The sequence below is a fragment of the Panthera uncia genome, chromosome C2, assembly GCF_023721935.1.
Source record: "Panthera uncia isolate 11264 chromosome C2, Puncia_PCG_1.0, whole genome shotgun sequence".
NCBI classification, from domain to species: domain Eukaryota; kingdom Metazoa; phylum Chordata; class Mammalia; order Carnivora; family Felidae; genus Panthera; species Panthera uncia.
The window spans coordinates 155066315-155087854 of NC_064810.1; the positions used below are offsets into that span (position 1 = coordinate 155066315).

A 21540-nucleotide genomic window follows, 5' to 3' on the forward strand; every position below is an offset into this window, starting at 1 on the left:
CATACAGCTAGCTATTCAGGGAAATAAATGTGGATGGCTTCACAGTTTTTTATTTTAAGTGGTGTTGCTTTTTCCTCCTCAATATAAAAATCTTTTCTGGTATGTTTTGTTGTTTTGATCAGCCAAGGAAAAAAGAAAAGTCACTGAAGCTTCAAGTGATGATCCACAGCCAGGGATTGACCTGGTAAGAAAGGAATCATTAACCAGTTTGGAATCTTTCCAAACAGTGGAGTGCAGTGAAGTTCAAAGTATGGCTTTCTTGCAGTCTTTGGGTAAGGAGAGTTTGGTAGAAGGTATTAAAAGAAGAATTCAAATTAAAAAACTTAAAAGCTTAGAGAGCCCCCCTCTCAAAATAACTGACAATAAGGCTACACAAAATATTAAGGTTGAATTCCAAGATGAACTGTACAAGAATACTCCAAAATATTCTTGTAACAGCTTGTCACCTGGAGTAGAAAATAATTCCGTTTTAAAATTACATGATTACAATTTTTTCCCCCATTCCAAGGGTTGTAATGATGGAAATAACCTTGCATATAAACCTGATGGTGGATGTATGCACGTTCCAGAAAATTCCTCGAAGTTAAAGAAAGAAAACCTCAGGAGTCTTGCAGATAAGAGTGTCACAAATAATATTCCCCAGCTCTTACAGACTGAAGAACACTTAATGGGAGTAAATAGGTTATTATTTGAAGAAGCTGATTTACACCAAAGTAAAATTAATGGCTTGCTTTCCTGCCTTCAAAATGAAAAAAATAAATATTCAATAGAGGAGAACAATATTGGGAGAAAACCCAGGAAAAGGATGAAAGTGTCTGAAAAAGGAGATGAAATGGTTATTGAGATGAACTGCTGTAATGTGTATAACAAATCTGAATTGGTGTTACAAGACAACCAAACAGGTGCTGAGGGCAAAGGAGCAGAGACTTTAGAGGCTAAAAAAAGTCCTTTAAAAGTTTTGAGAAAAGTAAACCATAATACACTCTCCCCAATGGATCATTTATTAAGTCTTCCAGAAATAGGAAAAAATACAAGTCCTGAACATCATGTAAATGCTATGTTTCAGAAAACCCTTGAGCCACTTGTGGAAGAAGAAACAAAGAACACTTCAGAGCCCTTAGGATTTAAAGGCATGGAGCCGGAAGAGTATTTTAAGTCAATGCAAAGCTCAGTAGTGAAATTATCTAGTGATTGCCATCTTACTGAAAAGAGATCTTCACGGGAAGACTTGAGAAATGAAGCTGAAGAATCGAAGTCAGGCTGTCACAGAACAATACCGATGACTGGTAAAAGAACTTGGCCTTGTTATTCATGTGCTAGAATATCTGCCCAGTGTTGGAAAAAGTCTTCCTTGCCAGATTCAAATAACTTTCTTCCTGGGTCTCAGCAAAGTTTTAGGCAAGATGATTTTCTTAAACACCAAACAAATCAAACTCACTTAATTGATTCTAAATTATCATTACAGAGTACCATAACAAAAACAAATGGTGAATCTTCAAGCAAAGAAAAATTGAATTCTAATTTAAGTTGTTTGTCTTCAGTCTCTGCAGTAGAGCCTACTTTGACGATTATAAAGGAACCTACAATTGATGATGGTAAAAAGATGAAGTCAGAGGAATGGAGCAGAAGTGGGTCAGAGGTAGTTTCTAATACTGATGAAGATACTCCGCTAACTAATGTGACTCAAAACTTAACAGGAAGTAAAAAAAAAGATAGAGGGAATTTAACAAAACTTAATTTGACAGTGGCTTCACAGGATGGCCAGGAAGCAAATAACTCTCTAGGCAAAACGATTCATCGAAAAGCATGCATTGCTAAGCAAACACTTGTGGTTCCAGACTTGGTTAAAATATTGAACACAGGAAGACTGACTAATTTTAAAATTCCATTACTTAAGAATAAAACAGAAAAAAGAAAAGAAATAAATGCCAGGTCATCAGAGAGAGATGCATATAGTCCCCTAGAACTTCTTGACAATTTATCTGGAGCAGAGGTAAGACAAAGTAGGAGTAAAGAAAATGTCTCCACAGTAACATCAGGACCTCAGTCTTTGAGTATACAAAATAGTGTAACTCCAGTGCAAGCTGATTCTGACTCATGCATGTGTAAGAATTCCTGTGGTATTTCTCCAAACTTTTTAAAGGAAAGCAATGATACTAAACCATCTAACTGCATCTCTGAACCAGGCAATATTATTTCTAATAAGGAAGCTGTTTCTCTCACAATTGAAAGAAATGGTTTTTCTTGTGATCTTGGGTGTATGGAGAAAAGTTGTGCCTTCTCTAATAAACAAGAAACATTCAAACCAGTTTTCTCTGAAGTTAGTGGTAGAGAAATGACTAAGAACTTTTCAGAAATTAAAATGGGGTTTCCAGATATTCTGAAAGCATATGAAGATGATGTCCTCTTAATTGATGTCATTCAAGATGACCCAGATCTCTTTGGGGTCTCCAATGAAGGGGAGCTCTCATTTACTTCAGAGGTCCCTATGATAAGCCAGGATCCCATTGTTGCCGAAGAGCACCAATCAACAGACTCTAAGCACGTGGAACTTCCAGAAAAAAAAGAAACAAGCGATGACTTGAGGTATGCATGTTAAAGTATGCCTTTTGGTGCAGATTATTGTTGGGGGTTTCAAAAGCACTTTCTGCTCTTAGGTATCACTGATTTATTCAGTGATCATTGAAACTCCATTATGTTTTTAATACAGTTATTTACTAAATGTAATATAACACATTACTGCTGAAACCTGGAAATGTCATTATGCTAAAATTTAGAGTCAAAATAAAGCAATTCTATTTTGGATATTATGGGCACATTAGCAGTTCAGAATTTAAAATGGTGATTTGTAAATTTCTGACACTGATGCTTTCAAAAGTCAATTAAATTTATTTTCCTATGTTCTTAAATTATTACAAATATGCAGATATACTTTTATTTCAGCCAAGTTACTAAGAACAGTACTGTACATTTTAACCCATTTTCTGTGCCTTCCTTATTAGATAAAAAATTCATTTTTCAAAGAACACAGAAACCTTGGAAAGGTTTATTTGACATATTTAGGACTTGAGAGTAGAATCAAAAGTTAAACCACTTTTCAGAAGAAAATGGCGTAAAATTTTTCTCATGGTTCTACTTTTAAGGTGATGGTTTTAAATGATGGTTTAGTCCCCAAAGAGGGCAGTTTTGCCTAAGGCAACTGTAAATGGAACCAAGTAGTAACCTTCATGCTCAGGAATTTGATCTATTCTGGTTGATCCAAATTTTATTTTATGTTATGTCATATTTTACTAAATTTTTATGATTCTTCAAGCTCTAATCTATACGTTACAACACTTGAATAATGCAGTGTTTTGTGAACAGACTCAAAAGGAAACATGAAAACCCTTTCCACTAAGATTCAGTGTTACATTACTTAAATCTCTTTGGTATTTATACATCTTACTTAGTTATTTTTGTGATATATTCTTGATGTTTTTAGTGTTCCAAGAACTTTTTTTTAAATTTTTTTTTTAATGTTTATTTATTATTGAGAGACAGACACAGAGCATGAGCAGGGGAGGGTTAGAGAGAGGGGGGAGACACAGAATCCGAAGCATGCTCCAGGCTCCGAGCTGTCAGTACAGAGCCCAGCGCGGGGCTCGAACTCACAAACTGCGAGATCATGACCTGAGCCGAAGTCGGTCGCCCAACCGACTGAGCCACCCAGGCGCCCCTCAAGAGCTTTTAACTTATCAAATAGAGTACTTTCTGTTTGCCAAATGGAAGACTAAGCTTTATTATGTATTTTTAGCAGTATAATGAGATAGGATGATAGTTTGCCCATTTCAAAGATGGAAAAAGAAAGATGACAAGTTGTCACTTGTCTAGGGTCACACTGCTAATAACATAATCTGGCTATGAACTGAGGCCTGTCTTACTTTAGAATTAGTGCTAAAAAAAGAAAAAATTTAATGATTAAGAACTTGACCTTTATAGTCTTTATCGGTTTTTAATCTTCTTGCCGCCTATCAGCTATGGGACCTTTTAGGCAAATTATTTTACCTTATCTGTTAAAGGGGAAGATACTTGCTTCTGGATTGTGTGGGTGAAATCAAAGAGGAGATTTTGGTTTTAGCATGGCACTGAGTGAGGAGTAAGGGTTCAAAAGGAGGTAGTTAATGAAGGTGATTTTAACTCTTGGTATACCACACTTCTTTTGAGGAATACAAAGGGAAATTAGAGCAAATCCTGCATTTAAATAGAGCAGACATCTCCATTAGCTAATAAGATGTTGACAGTAAGCTACCACCAAAGGTAGAAAGAAATGTGAATTGTTAGGAAGTTTGTTTTCTATTCTTTTTTTTAGAATAATGGCTGATTTTGAAAAAAGTGATACATGTTCATTACATTAAAAGTATAAAAGGGGGGTAATCCTACCATCCAAAGTAACAAATCAATTGCTAACAATTTGTAGTCATCATTTCAGACATCTATTTAGGCATATGCATAGACATATTTTAGAAAAATTATATTGTTATTTTTTAGTAAAAATATTTAATTTTATTTATTCTTGATTGAGGGGAAGGGGAACTAAAATGAAGCTAAAGGGATTGCTGAAACAATATACTTCTGTATCACAAGAGATTAGTTTCGAAAAGTCTCTCTCTAAAGTTAATAAGAAATATTTAATAGCTTGAATTTTATCATGACTTTTAAAAATTATGTTCTAACTTCAGACAGCAGCATTTGCTTTCCAAACATGAAAGATGGGCATAACTGTACACTTTGGCTTTTCTACCAGTGTTGCCCCCAACTTTTGTGTTTTAAAAAAATGTTTTATATTGCTAAGCTTTGTGTCATTTACATTTTCTTCAGTAATCTGAATTCCCAAAGACTCTCTTAAGTTATATATTTAAATTGATTCAGTCCCTACCATTATTCTTTGTACTTTCCTCTGCTTTGGCTATTTTGATTCATTTCTTAGTTGGATAGATTTCAGAGCAGCTTTTTTCAAGAAGAGTTCATGATTGCTGTGTTCTTTAAGATCTTGGATACAAAAGAACAACTATTGTGTAGGCAAAATTGGGTATAAAATTTTCAGTTTATGTTTTTCCTCTTTACAACTGTATGGTCATTCCAGCCTGCTTTATGACTTCGTTGTGAAGGTTGAAGCCAAACCTAATTCTCCCATCATTCCTCTCTCAACTGCCACTGCTGCCTTTTCCTCCTAGCCCTTCCCCCACTCCTCCTCCTCCCTTTCCACTTCGTCTTCCTCCTATCAGCTATCAGTTGTTTCTCTTACTTTCTGTCTTGGGATTGGTAATTATGTGTCAGTTTTTCCTGGACAAGGTGAACCATTTTGGTTTGCAGTATCAAATTTACTTCAGATAATTTTTCTGATTGTCTTTGAACCTCATTTCCCTTTATTTCAAAAGTGCCAATTATACTTTTATTGGCTTTTTTTTTTCATATCTCCTTCTGAAATTTTGGTCTTCAAGTAAACTTGAAAATTTCCTCAGTTGTTATTTATTGTATTGTATTTTTTTTAATTTGATTTTACTTTTTTAGAGAAAGTGTGAGCTGGGGAAAGGGGCAGAGGGAAAGAGAGAGAGAGAGGGAGAGCAAATCTTAAGCAGGCTTCATGCTCAGTGCAAACCCGAATGTGTGGCTCATTCCCATGACCCTGGGATCATGACTTGAGCTGATATCAAGAGTCAGACACTCAACTAACTGAGCCACCCGGGTGTCCCCTCAGTAGTTATTTTAATATTTTTTCTGCAATAGAAATACCCGTTTTATAATCATCCACAGTGCTAGGATCAACCTTAACGGGGAAAAATGGAGGTATGATAAACAGACGGTCTGCTAATAGTTGGACACAAAGTTGTTAATGATTCTAGAACTAAATGAAGCTTAAAATATAATTTCAAATTTCAAAACTGTCCCTTTCATCAACCAGTTTTTGGTTCATATACTACTTTTTCCTCTAAGACACTAAGAGGTTGAAGCCTGTTAGACCGTGTTTGTATTTTACAGGAACAGAACTTAACGATGGGTGGGTTCGGGGGCGTCTGACTGGCTCAGTCAGTTAAGTGGCCAACTTCGGCTCAGGTAATGATCTCGTGGTTCATGGGTTCAAGCCCTGCGTCAGGCGCTGCTGTGCTGACAGCTCAGAGCCTGGAGTTTGCTTCAGATTCTGTGTCTCCCTTTCTCTCTCTGCCCCTCCCCCACTCTTACTCTGTCTCTCAAAAAATAAACACTAAGAAAAGGTTTTTTTAAAATAATTAAAAAAAAAAAGTATGGGAGGGTTAGGGCAGATACTGTCAGAAGCTCTGGACTGCTTCTTACTGTTAAAACATAGTCAAACCTGAATTGATTCAGTTGTTGGAGGAAGTGTTCTCAGACTTGGTTAGAGAGAATTTGTAAGATGTGTAAGTTATGTTAGAATGCTTATTCATTTTTTATCTCTACAATGGATAGAGTTCATTTTAAAACCCAAATTATCAGAAGCATATTGGAACTAATCCACTAACACTTGAACTGATGAGCTTGGTAATGCATAATTTTTGACAACGATAAAACTTTTGAATTAGCCTGTAAATACATTAGCCTGAGATTGTCTATAATAGTGCTGACCTAGAACGTAGGATTATCTTCAATCACAATTTTATTATATTCTAAGATATAAGTTGAGTGATATTATACAGTGGATCATTGAGATTTTAAGAATCTGCCAAGCATTCAAGGGAATTGCTGTGTAGGTATGGAGGAAAAATCAATGTGCCTGAAACAAAAATACATAAACAAGTACTAAGAAATACTAGTAGTTTAGAAAAGAGGGATGAAAAGGTATCTTGGAAAAGTCAGAATTTGTACTGATCCTTGAAATTTGGATTGATTTAGATTTAATAAAGGGGAAGAAGGAAAAAAAAATTGGTGGGGGAAGAAAATTAATGAAGAAAAGGTAGGCATAAGGTAAAGGTAAATATGAATATGGTTGTAGAGGGCAGATTATGAAGCATTTCCTGACTCTTTCAGGTAGAGTTAGGAGCCCTTTCTGTTCCCATAGCACCTTTTCCTATCACAATTATGGCACTGATGTTATGATAGTAATAGCTTACATGTCTCTTGCCTATTAAACTGTTGAACTTCTTGAGAGTAGGAAGTTTCCATGTCTCATTTACCTTTGCAAGCCCAGTCCCTCATACTTTGAGGGAAGGGAGAGAATTAAACTTTAAATTTCTGTCATAGTAGGCTGTGCCTCAAGCATCTAGATTAGAATATATGTAAATGAAGACAGTGAATCCTTTCTTTCTAAAGCAAATAGATGTTGATGAGTACTGGGAAATAAAACTGGATAAATAGGGTGATGCCAGATTAAGATGGTTGGAAAGTTGAGCATCAGAAATTGAAGTCACCAGGACAGGACTAACGCTGGTGATCAATGAGGACCAGTTACACCACCTTTGCAAATTGGATTTAAATCCATAAAGAGCATTGTACCTTCTGGAGCTGGTAATAATAAACACAAACTTCTAGAGGGAAAAATGCCTGACACCAAGGTTGTTCAGATGATTCAGAAGACATTCTTTCTCTCCCTGTATATTTAGATTCTGTAGCCTGTCTTTTAAGAAGCTTACGTTGCTCCGTTCTGCCTTTCCACTGAATATCTGAGACACTCTATAGTGCAAAATTTTACACTGAATTATCAGAACTGATATTTGGTGTCTACCCTGTGCTAGATACATCACTTACATTATTTAGTAGAATAATTCTGAGGTTGAAACTGGCCCTTTTTATTTTAATTCTTTTTTAAGTCCAGTTGACATACAATGTTGTATTAGTTTCAGGTATACAGTGTAGTGACTCACTATCTCTGTACCTTATGCTATGCTCACCACAAGTTTAACTACCATCTGTCACCTTACAATAGTATTACAATATCATTGACTATATTTCCTATGTTGTGCCTTTTCTTCCCATGAATTTTTCACTCCATAACTAGAATCCTGTATCTCCTATTCTCCTTAACCCACTTTTTCCATTCCCATACCTCCCTTCCCGGTAGCAATCATCAGTTCATTCTTTATAGGTTTCATTCTGCTTTTTGTTTATTCATTTGTTTTTTAGATTCCACATACGAGTGAAATCATATAGTATTTGTCTTCCTCAGTCTGACTGATTTCATTTAGCTTAATACCCTGTAGGTCCATCCATGTTGTTGCAAATAGTATGACCTCTTCCTTTTTTTTTTTTTTTTAGTGCTATGTAATATTCCTGTGTGTATACACTACATCTTTATCCATTCATCTATTGATGGACACTTAGGGTGCTTCCTTATCTTGGCTAATGTAAGTAATGCTGCAGTAAACATAGAGGTGCATATATTGGTATTTTCATTTTCTTTCAGTAGTACAATTATTGAGTCATAATGTACTTCTATTTTTAATTTTTTGAGGAACCTCCATACTATTTTCCACAGTGGTTGCACCAACATTGTACAAGCGTTCCTTTTTCTCCACATCCTCACTAACACTTGTTATTTCTTGTGTTACTTATTTTAGCCATTCTGACAGGTATGAAGTGATTTTGATTTGCACCTTTCTGATGATTAGTGGTATTGAGCATCTTTTCATGTGTTCATTGGCCATCTCTGAGTCTTCTTAGGAAAAATGTCTGTTCAGTTTCTCCAAAACTAGCCCTCCTTAAAATTGAATCAAAGTGTTTAATTTTCCAAAGGACACACAGCTAGTAAGTTAGTAAGGCCTGGATCTGAACCCAGGGTAGCTTGCTCTGAAGTTTGCTCCTCAGCCCAAAACAGCCTGCTAGAACAGGGCCATTTTAGTTATTTGTAAGACTTTAATTTGATTACTCTACAGATTGCCACAGAACATTAATCTACTTTTCATCTCTTTTCTCCGTCATTTCCTCTCTAAAGTGGCGGTGGGGCAGTTTGAAGAAGTGTCATTCTTATTTTTACTTTTTTCTCTTTTGGGTCACATAAACCATTGTTTTTTTTTGTCTTTGCCAGAATATATGATATTGTACTTTATGGAATACTCATTTGTAGTAGCAAGAGACCTAGCACCTCACACCAGGGCATCAGGCCAGGCAACCTCTGGCCCAATGAACTGGATACTATAATATTTCTCTGCTTTTGGCCACTGCTATCTACAGAAAAATTGCCTCAGTAAATTTGTAGCGGCCCTATTTAGAAGCAGTATGTGAATGTGTAAATAAGTGAACACTGACCTCAAGTCAGCTAGTTAACATCTCAGAAGAAAGCAATAACATTTTGAATTTTTCTTGGGCATAGTTTTCAGACTTGTTCTGGTAGTAATAATTCTAGAGCAGTCCTGCTCAACTTTTTGTCAGTTACCCATAGCAAAGGTACATTTTGCATTACAATCCAGTACATACTTGTGAGTGTGTGAAACAGATTTATAAAAACAATATTTTCCCTACTATGAGAGATGTAGTATCATATTTTGTATTAAATTTTGTTTTATAAAAAAAAAACAAAACAAGTCCTGGGTGGAACCTATTAAACTTCATCACTCCCTTATAAAATGCTGTGGTTGGAGGATAAACTTGATGTCATCCATGTCGTTCTTCAGTTTTACTCCCCTCTCCTTGTTGCTCAAATCTCTTTTGCTTCTCTGTACTTCTATAGCTTCACTCAAGTCTGTTCGTTTCTCTCCTTTCCTCATCCTCCCCTTCATTTTTGAACCTTCCCACTCCATCAAGGGAGAGCTGTGCCTTTTCATTACAGCAGTACAAAACTGTAAAATATTTATGTGCATTACAGTGTTGCTTTATTATTTTTGTAGTTTAGATGAATTTAATTTCTTTGTGTTTCTCATCTTCAAAACAAAATTAAATTACTTCTAACAAGAGCAGCATGTACAATTTTACCTTCCTGTGAGCTAGTTATTCATAGTAAAAAGTTTCTCATGCTTATAAGCTATACCAGCAATATTAAAAATACTATTTTAATATAGTACTTTGAAATTGAAATTAAAGCAGTATACTTGCTATATGCCTGTTTATGGTTTTTGTTTTGTTTGCAGATATAACCTCCTATGTGTCTGGAGCTATACCTATGTGAGAATGTAACTTTCAGGATAATTAGAAACTGCAAAAACATCCTTCAGTTCTTGTGTATTTATTGAGACACTTAATTGTATTCATGCTATTACTTTAATCTCTCACAGTTTTTCCTTCCTCTCATTCTCACTGCTGCTATCTTATTCATCTTTCTCCTAGATTATTGTAATGAGCTCCTGGCTAATTCTCCCTGAACTCTCTGTTTATCCTCCTCCGTAGTGATAGTCTGTAATAGAAATTGATCTGCCAGTGACTGCTTACATTGCTTCAGTGGCTTTCTGCCCACCTGAGGATAGAGTCTAAATTGCTTGGCATGTCTTTTTAAGGCTCTTTAGTGGATCGCATCCATTCTCTCTTTGACAAATATGGTTTTGGGGGGTGGGGGGAAGGGGGGAAAAGGGTAATAACAGATACGCACAGCAGGCAGCTTGTGGTTTCTACAGTATGTCATGTACTTGAGTCCTTTTGCATTATGTTACTTTATCTGCAAGTCCCTTTCTTTTTATTCAGCTATCCTTCAAGTCTCATCTGAGATGGTATTCTAGGAATTTGTTCTAGCAGTTTTCTTGGCACTTATCTCAGTATATTACGTCTGCTTGTATGTGAGCCTCCCATATACTGGGAGTTCCTAGACAGAAGAGAGGCATCTTCATTTGGGTCTCCCTGTGGTGCCTGGCTACGAAGATGTCAGGTGCTGAGTATATATGGAGGGCAACAAGACACATCTGGGCCTTGTCCTCCCTAAGCTTTTGATCCACCAAGAGAGGCAGATATTTAAGCAAGTACAGTAAACTATAATAGAAGTGTGAGATGTTAAGGACTTCCTTTCAAAATGGTATTTAAGATGAACACTAAAGGAATTACCAAGAATTAGCCAGTTGGTGAAGAAAAGTAAATAGAATTTTGTTATAGGAGTAATAGCCTGTATAAAGGCCCACAGGGAAAGGCATGTCACAACTGAGAAACAGAGATAATGTTCCATGGCTTAGGGTTCATATGGCAAGAAATAAAGCTGCAAAATGTGCAGAAAGCTCAGTCATTAAATTACATCCTTTACAAATAGAATGACCATAGAATCTGTCTTCTGAACTGCAAAACTTTTGAGAGTGAAGTGAGGAGCTTTTAATAATTTAAGTCAAGACAACAGGACTAAACAGACCATCCTAGATAAACTGGAAGTCATGGTGAGTTTGAACTTTATCCTAACAGCATATAGGGATTCACCAAAGGACTTTTAAATTTTAAAAATCATTGTAGCTCTGGTGTGGCGGGGAGCTATTGTAATAATGAGGCCAAAGGACATGATGACTTCAAACAGAAGTGGATGTGGATTTGGGAGAGATTTAGGAAGTGAAGATTGATTAATCTGATTGATTAATCATAGGTAGGAGTTAAGAATGATACCTGATTTCTTTCTTATTTCAGAGAAGGACATGACAGTTCTCAGATATGAATGGGCAGGATTGGGGATGTGTTCTGCTCATCATGTCAAATTGTATGAGCCTTCTGTTCATATTATTATTTTTTCCATTCTTTAAACTATATGTTTCCAATTGTTTTAGATCTTATGTCAGGGAGCAAATACTTCCTGTTTTCCAAAGACTTTAAAGAATGATGTATAAAATACTTTGTTTAGTTTTTCTCTTTCTTGAGTAGGAAGTAATCTTGAACCAGTGAGCGGTTGTAGAGCTGTAGGCTGGGTTTAATAAAACGAATTTATTAAATGAAAAAAATGGTGGGATTATGGGCGTTTATTATATTTTATTCTTTTATATATTTCTAAATTTTTAAAAATGGAGAAATGTTTAGCCATTTGTCGCTCATATAAATGTAGTTTTCATTTGTTGAGTCTATGCTGTTGGTTTTAAAAACACTTCATTTAATCCTCACAATAACCTCATGGATAGGTGATATTCCCATTTTACAGATATGGTTAGACTGAAAGAAATAATGTTGTCATAGTTGACACAGTTAAGCGGCAGAACAATATTTGAACCTAGGTTGATCTAACTCTGATCTCTATACCCTTAACCTTTAGACCATATGTGGTCTTTAGAGACTACAAAAAAAGATTCAAACAGCTGTCAAACTGTCTTCCTTTTTACATTGGCAGTAAGCTGTACATACATAAACTTCAGAGTAGAAGTTAAACATCTTCTAGTATGGGTGTAATAGTTTAGAACTGTTAGAACTGTCATCGGGTTCTCCCTGAGTAGCAGTTTGAATGGCAGCACTCCCTAACAGTTGTGGCTTATGTGTGTGATTAAAAGAACCAAATGAGGAATCTACTTGGGTGTGCTGGGTTTCTGAACCTCCATTGTAATACTCTGTCCTTGGAGAACTTGAGCTGATCTTCACCAGCTACTAAAGCTGGTAATATATAATGTTTAGAGAAGTGGATCTGTGTAGAATCCTTTATAATGTTCAAGCTCTGTTTGCTTTATAATAGAGAACTTCCTGTACCGGATTCTGGATTGATGAAGTCAGAGGTCTGTGCTTCCTTGTCAGCAGGTAAAATTTGACGTTTTCAAAATATGTATATTGAAGTATCATTTTGTGTCTCTATTCAGGCCTAGCCAAAATGAATTCATTAAAATAGGAAGCTTCTCATTTTAGAGTTTGTTAAAACATGTTTTATAGTTTGTCAGTTTTCCTCAGTTTTATTGCTTGGTTGACAGATGAGATTGAGAGATTTTCCATTTGATTATTTAGTAAGTAACTTTGTTCAGCTTTATCTACAAAAGAGAGGATCATTGACCTTAGAAATTTTGTGGCATTATTTTTAAATGGAAGTATGTATTTAAACTTTATCACATTTTAAATCTGAATCCTTTTTATAATTTTTTGTAATTTACAGTTAATCATAAGTTTGAATACCTGGGTCTTCACAGGAAATATTTTGAAAGTTAATTGTACTTTAAAGTTTTAAAAACATATTTAAAATAACTGGACATAATCAAGAAACATTCTTAAATTTATCTTGATATATCTCAGTTTGTCTTAGTGCCATTCTTTTTATATCTAATATAATGGAGTTATCTTGAAAGAGGGAGGAATAATTGTATAGTTTGCTGAAAACTACTTTATGTTTGTCACACTGGACTTTAAAAGAGTCTGAATTCCAACTCATTTTTAGAACAATCTTTGAATAACTTAGTTATTTCACTGTTTGAAGTTTCTACAGTTGAATATTCTTTCTTTTCAGCAAATGAGATAAAACATGATTCCAAAGGTGAAAACATTTCCCTAGGGGAAATTACTAATGAGACCTCTGAAAGTGAAAATCTGGGAGACTTCAGTGAACACATAAAAAGTTCAGACTTGGATGAAAAGGTACAAGAGACTCTTGCATTTTCTTATTTCCTGGTCTAAACAGTGGTAATGCAGAATTTCATCTTAATGATGCTGTCAGTAGTTCAGACTTGGATGAAAAGGTACTGGGGGAATCTTCTGCATTTTCTTATTTCTTGGTCTAAATAGTTATAATACAGAAATTCATCGTAACAGTGTGGTCAGGTGACAAGTGTAACGCCTTTTTATTGAGGAAAAGAATTGCATCATTCTGTTCCTAAGGATATATTGTTTGATGCTTTGCATAAGCACACTATTTACAAGTTTCACTTGTCTGGGAAAATAAGGTATTTAATTATTATTTATTTTTTTTGTTTGTTTTTTTTAGTGTCCTGAAGTTGGTCTCAAACCTACATAAGTCTCTAAATTATTACATATTTTTCTGCCTCATTAAACACAAAGTTCTGAATATCACTTGATCTTTAAAATTTAATAATATCCTAGTGCTCAAGGGCTATGAATGCACACAGCAGTTATTTAACCACAGATCCAGAAGGCATATTGGAGCGATGGCGGAACATACCACTGGCATATGTTATGGGGAAAAGTTTGGATATAAAGTTTGTTCTTGTTTTCTGCCAGAAAATGTGTATGATTGTCCTGACCTTTTGCATAATTCATTTGACTTCCTAGGCAACTATTTCATACTTTCTTTTTTCTCATTATTCCTGCTCTTTCATCCTCATGGCTAACAACCTAGTTTCCTACTTTCCAAGAAAATTGAAGTAACTGGAAAAGAGCATCCTGGTTCCCTACCAAAACATTAGCCACTTAACCTGCATCTGCTCCCCAAACTCCAGCTTCTCTTCAATTACAATAGATGATTTAGCCAAGGATATTCCTTCCACTTAAGTGCTAAAGTCCATCTCTTCTCTCTCTCAAAATATTACTGCAATAATTCTTCTTTTATTGTTGGATTATTCTCATCAGTATATAAACATGTTGTTCTCCCATTTTCAAACAGAACAAAAACCTTTACATAGTCCCATTTTTTTTCCAGCTGTCACCCTATTTCTCAAAAGACATATCTATACCCACTATTTCTAGTTTCTCTTCTCCAGTTCTCTTGAACCCATTCCAAAGATATTTGCCTTTACTGCAACCAGAATTATCCTTTAACTCTCTGGTTGACCTCCTTGTTGCCGAATCCAATGAACATTTTCTCAGTCTTAATCTTACTTAACCTATCATCATTTGTCACAGTTGATCACACTTTCCTTGAAACCCTGACTTTCAGGGTAAACATACTTGCCTGGTTTACTTTTTGCCTTTCTGTCTGCAACTTCCCAATTAATGTTGCTGGTGTCTCCTAATCTCCCTGACCTCTACATATTAGAATGACCTAGAGTCTAGACCATGATGTGTTCTTCTTTCCTATGTAGATTTGCTCTTTAAATGGTCTCATGCAACCTCATTGAATTAAATGCCATCTGTGTGCTAGGACTCTCAAATTTATAACTGCAGCCTGGACTTTCTGAACTGCAGACCTTTATGTCTAGTTGTCTACTGGATTTTTCCACTTGGATGTCCAGTTAGACATATAAAACTTAACATGTTCAAACTGAATTCCTAAAACATCTATATACAGCCTACCAGACTCATTTCAGCTGTAAGAACACACGCAGGCTGAAAGTAAAGGGAAGGAAAAAGATGTTCAGTGCAAATGGAAACAAAAAGCTGGTGCAGCTATACTTGTATCAAACAAAATAGACTTTAAAAAAGAGAGTGTAATTAAAGACAAAGAGATGCAGTACATAATGATAAAGTAGTCAATCCAGCAAGAAAATATAACATTTATAAATATGTATGCACCCAACATAAGAGTGTCAAAGTATATAATTGTATATACTATACAATAATAGTAGAGGACTTTAACATCTTACTTACATCAGTCATCAAAACTGAAAATCAGGGGCACCTGAGTGGCTCAGTTGGTTAAACAGCCGACTTCCACTCAGGTCATGATCTCGCAGTTTGTGGGTTCAAGCCCCACATTGGGCTCTGTGCTGACAGCTCAAAGCCTGGAGCCTGCTTTGGATTCTGTATCTCCCTCTCTCTGCTCCCCCCCTCCACTCCTGCTCGCTCTCTCTCTCTCTTTCTCTCTCAAAAGTAAGTAAATATTTAAAAATATCCTTTTAATTAAAAAAAAAAACTGAAAATCAGTAAGGAAACATAAACCTTAAATGACATTTTAGACCAGATGGACTTAATAGATATATATGGAACATTCCATCCAAAAGCAGCAGAATATAAATTCCTCTCAAGTTCACACAGAATATTGTCTAGAATAGATAAGGTGTTAGGTCACAAAGCAAGTCTCAATAAATGCAAGAAGGTTTAAATCCCATCAAGCATATCAAGCATATCTAGCATACCACTATTGTATGAAACTAGAAATAAATTACAAGAGGAAAATCAGAAAAATCACAAATATGTGGAGAATAAACAACATGCTACTGAACAATTGGTGGATCATAGAATAAATCAAAAGAGAAAAAAATACCTAGACACAATGAAAACGGAAATATGGCATACAAAAATCTACAGGATGAAGTAAAAGCAGTTCTGAGAGGGAGGTTGATAGCATGCAGGCCTACCTCCAGAAACAGGAGAAATCTCAATTTAATGGTACATCAGAAGGAACTAGAAAAAGAATAAAGCCAAAAGTTAGTAGGAGGAAGGAAATAATAAATATCAGAATGGAATAGGTGAAATAGAGAATAAAAAGACAGTAGAAAAGATCAGTGGAACCCAAGAGCTGGTTCTTTGAAAAGATAAAATTTACAAGACTTTTGGCCAGACTTAGAAACAACAACAACAACAAAAACAGGACTCAAATAAAATTAGAAGTGAAAAAGAAGTTATAACTGATACCACAGAAATACTATGAACTATAGTTCACTATGAATTATGAATTATAGACCAAAAACTTGGACAACCTAGAAGAAATAGATAAATTCCTAGAAACTTACAATTTTCCAAGAGTGAATTATGAAGAAATAGAAAATCTGATTATAATTACTAGTAAGGAGATTGAATCAGCAATCAAAAACCTCCCAAAAATTAAAGTCCAGGACCACTGGACTTCATTGGTGAATTCTATCGGACATTCAAAGAAGATTTAACACCTACCCTCCTTCACAAACTTTTTCCAATAACTGAAGAGGAGGAAACAGTTCCAGACTCACTTTACAAGGCCTGATACTAAAACCAGACACAGATACCACAAAAAAACGAAAATTACAGGCCAAGATCCCTAATGAACACAGGTGCAGAAACCTTCAACAAAATCAAATTCAACCTTAGGAATTCGACAGTACGTGAAAAGGATTGTGCACCATGATCAAGTGGGATTTACTCCACAGATACAAGGATTATTCAACATCCACAAATCAAATCAATGTGATATGCCACATTAACAAAATGAAAGATAAAAATGTATGATCATCTCAATAGATACAGAAAAGCATTGATAAAATTCAACATCCATTGATGATAAAAACTCAACAAAGTGGGTAGAGAATGTACCTCAACATAATCAAGACTGTATATGACAAACCCACAGCTAATGTCATATGCAACAGTGAAAGGTTAAAAGCTTTTCCACTGAGATCAAGAACAAGACAAGGATTCCCACTGTCCCTACTTTTATTCGACATAACATTGGAAGTCCTAACAAGGACAGTTAGGCAAGAAAAAGAAATAAAAGATATCCAGATTGGAAAGGAAGAAGTAAAACCATCACTATTTGCTGGTGACGTGATATTATATATAGAAAACCCTCAAGACTCCACCAAAAAGCTGTTAGAACTAATAAATAGATTCAGTAAAGTTTCAGGACACAAAGTTAATATTCAAAAATCTGTTGTGTTTCTGTATAATAATAGCTATCAACAAAAGAAATCCAAAAAATCCCATTTATGGGCACATCAAAAAGAGTAAAATACCTATGAATAAATTTAACCAAAAACTATAGGTTACACTGAAAACCGTAAGACATTGGGGTGCCTGAGTGGCTCAGTTGGTCAAGCATCCAACTTCGGCTTAGGTCATGATCTCATGGTTCATGAGTTCAAGCCCTGTGTCGGGGTCTATGCTGATGGCTCAGAGCCTGGAGCCTGCTTTGGATTTTCTCTCTCTCTCTCTCTCTCTCTCTCTCTCTCTCCCCCTCCGCATTCGTGTTCTGTCTATCCCTCTCTCTCAAAGATAAACATTTGAAAAAATTTAAAAAACTATAAGACATTGATGAAAGAAATTAAAGACACAAATAAATGGAAAGATATTCTGTGCCCATGGATTGGAAGAATTAATATTGGTAAAATGACCGTACCACCCGAAGCAATGCACAGATTTGATGCAATCCCTATCAAAATTCCAATGGCATTTTCCACAGAACAAGAAAAAATACTTCTAAAATGTATAAGGAACCACAAAAGACCTTGAATAGCCAAAGCAGTCTTAAAAAGGAACAAAGCCAGAGGTATCACACTCCCTGATTTCAAACTATACCATAAACCTATAGTAATCAAAACAGTATGGTGTTAGCATAAAAACACACATAGATTAGTGGAACAGAATAGACAGCCTGGAAATAGACCCAAGTATATATAGTCAATTAATTTACAATAAAGGAAGTAAGGGCATACAATGGGGGAAGGACAGTCTCTTCAGTAAATAGTTTTGGAAAAACTGGCCAGCTACACGCAAAAGAATGAATATGGATTACTATTTTGCACCATATACAAAAATTAACTCAAAATGGATTAAAGACTTGACTTTAAGACCTGAAACCATAAAGCCTAGAAGGAAACATAAGCAGTAATCTCCTTGACATAAATCTTAGCAAAGTTTTTTTGCATCTGACTCCAAAGGCAAGGGAAACAAAGCAAAACCAAACAAATGGGACCACATGAAACAGAAAAGCTTCTGCACAGAGAAGGAAACTACCAAACAACAAAATGCAAAGGCAACTTAACAGGAGAAGACATTTGTAAGTCATATATCAAATAAGGGGTTAATGTCCAAAATATGTGAAGAACTCCTGCAACTCAATAACAAAGAAAAACAAACAATCTGATTTAAAAATGGGCAGAAGACCTAAATTGGCATTTTCCAAAAGAAGACATCCAGTTGGTGAACAGACACATGACAAGGTACTCAACATCACTCATGATCATGGAAATGTAAATCAGAACCACAGTGAGATATCACCTTAACATCTGTCTGAATGGTTGTTATTCAAAAGACAAGGAATAACAAATGCTGGTGAGGATATGGAGAAAAAGATACAGAGAAAACTTTTGTATACTGTTGGTAAGAGTGTAATTTGGTATAACCACTATGGAAAAAAAGTATGGCAGTTCCTAAAAAAAACTAAAAATAGAACTACCATACAATCTAGCAGTTCCACTACAGGGTTTCCAAAAAAACCAAAAATATTAATTCAAAAAGATACATGCACTCCTGTGTTCATTGCAGTATTATTTACCAGTGTTACGCTAAGTAAAGTAAGTCAGGCAAAAATAAATACTTTATGATTTCAGTGTTTGGAATCAAAACAACCACCACAATAAAACCCGGACTCAAAGATATAGAGAACAGATTGGTTGTTGCCAGACAGGAGGGGGGGTTGTGGTGGGGCAAAATGGGTGAAGGGTGGTCAAAAGGTACAAACTTTCAGTTATAAAATAAGGGGGTACAATCTACAGCATAGGGAATATAGTTAATATTGTATTCACTTTGTATGGTGACAGATGGTAATTAGATCAGTTGTGATCATTTTGTAATGTATACAAATGCCAAAGCGCTATGTTGTACACCTGAAATTAATGTAATATTGTATGTCAGCTATGTCTCAATAAAAAATTAAGAAAGAATTTTTTAAATTTTTTAAAAAATGAACTTCTGTTATATATCCCCTCCTCTACCACAAACTAGTTCCTCCTATAATCTTCTCCTTCTCTGTTAATGGCAACTCCATCCTTTATGATTGTTCAGACTCAAAACCTTGGATTTCCTTTCTTTTTCTCTCAGTCCATACCCAGACTGCAAGGAAAACCTGCAGGCTTTACCATCAGATGTCTAGAAACTGTCCACTTTTCATCACCCCTCACCAATACCACACAGACCCAAGTGAGGGTCCTCTCTTGCCTGATTTATTACAGTCACCTTCTAGTAGATCTCCTGCTTCTAATTTTGTTCTCTTGTAGTTTATTCTCGACACAGCATGAGTTAGATCATGTCATTATTTTGTTTCAGACTCTCCGTGCATGAGTTAGATCATGTCATTATTTTGTTTCAGACTCCGTTAGTTTCTAATGACATTCAGATTCAAAGCCAAAGTCCTTACTGTGACCTGTAGTGCCCTGTATCTGTCTCCTATACCCATTCCCCACCTTGTTATCTCTCTGATCTCTTATACTCCTATCCATATCCATTTCACCCTGACCACACTAGCCTCCTTGCTGTTCTTAAAACATAGTAGGCTTTCTCCTACTTCAGGGCCTTTGCTCTCGCTATTTTATCTGCCTGGGATGTTCTCCTAAAAATACTACAGCTGGTTCTCATACTTCCTTCACATCTTCACTCAGGTTTCGTGTTCTCAAAGATAACTTTCCTGGCCATTCAACCTGAAACTTCAAGTGTTCTCCTTTCTCTCAACATTTCATATTCCCCTTTCTTATATTTATTATGGTTTAACATTCTACACATTTACTTTTTTATGTTTATCTCTTCCTGCTAGAGTGAAGCTCCATGAAAGCAAGGATTTTTGTCCATTTTGCTTACTACTAAATCTCTAGCACCTAGTGCAGTGGCTGATACAGAGCAATAACACAAATGTTGAATGCATATTGAATATGAACTCCATTTGAAAAGTCTTTAAGTGCTATAAGAGTCTTATAACACAAAGAATCTTACAAAGTACTTGCTTAATGGTTTGATGATAACAACCAGTATGTACTCAGCCTTTATCATAATGCCAACCAGCCACTGTTAAGTGCCTAGTATGGGTTATCACATTTTATCCACATAATATAATGAGATGCTGCTCAGGAGCCCCCCAGACCACCCTCAGATTTGGTGATTTGCTAGAACTTACAGAGGTCAGCAAAGCTGTTAATACTTGAGATTACATTTTATTACAGTGAAAGAGTATACATTAAAATCCACAAACAAGATGGGGCGCCTGGGTGGCTCAGTCGGTTAAGCGGGCGACTTCAGCTCAGGTCACGATCTTGTGGTCTGTGAGTTCGAGCCCCGCATCGGGCTCTGGGTTGATGGCTCAGAGCCTGGAGCCTGCTTTGGATTCTGTGTCTCCCTCTCTCTCTGCCCCTCCCCCATTCATGCTCTGTCTCTCTCTGTCTCAAAAATAAATAAACGTTAAAAAAATTTAAAAAAAAATCCACAAACAAGAGTCACATAGGGCAGAGTCCAAGAGAAACCAGGCACAGGTTTCCAGCTGTCCTTTCTCAGTAGAGCCATGTAGACACTGCTTGCTTCTCCCAGCAATGATGCATAGCAACACAGAGGAATGCTAGCCAAAGGAATTTACCTGAGCCCTGGTCAGTCTTTTTTGGGGTCAGTCACAGTGGCATGTCTGACTGCCTGTGTGGCTCACCTTGATCACTCAGTCTCTCCATACCCTCCAGAGGTCACACTGGATACCAGATGACCTGAGGCCCCCACCATAAGTCAAATTGTTAGTTTAGACTGTCTAGAGTGGCCCAAAGCCCCTGCCATGAATTACACTATTAGTATACACTGTCTGGTCCCAGACCCGCAAGTAAGCAAAAACACATTACCAAAGGCAGCACATTCCAAGGGCTTAAAAGTTCCCTCCAAGGAGTAGATCAAGGACCATACCTTCAATGTACACAGTATAGACAACCCTGACTTGCTGAGTTACTCATTTGCTGCACATGGGGCATGTGCTATTATTCTTTTTAATAGATGAAGAAACAGATTTTGAGTCTGTATCTTGTCCAAGGTCTCACAGCAGAGTCCCTTGACTTACAGTATAGCAAGGGTTGGCAAAGTTTTTTTCAAAGGGCTAGATGGTAAAATTCCTGTATGGCTTTGTGGGCCCTATAGTTGGTGTTG

At 36.1% G+C, this 21540-nt stretch overlaps 1 protein-coding gene across 4 annotated transcripts in view; it reads left to right on the forward strand.

Annotated features, from left to right (window-relative positions):
- The window catches only part of TOPAZ1 (testis and ovary specific TOPAZ 1), a 101411-nt gene that overhangs the window by 828 nt on the left and 79043 nt on the right, over positions 1-21540 (forward strand). For 2 of the 4 annotated variants that reach the window (XM_049629111.1, XM_049629112.1), the window contains exons 2-5: positions 123-184; positions 509-2586; positions 12539-12600; positions 13295-13422. In XM_049629111.1, the coding sequence (XP_049485068.1) occupies positions 123-184; positions 509-2586; positions 12539-12600; positions 13295-13422 (2330 nt within the window). Of the gene's footprint in view, positions 1-122; positions 2587-12538; positions 12601-13294; positions 13423-21540 lie in introns of all 4 variants that reach the window. The other 2 variants (XM_049629109.1, XM_049629110.1) reach the window with 1 other exon arrangement.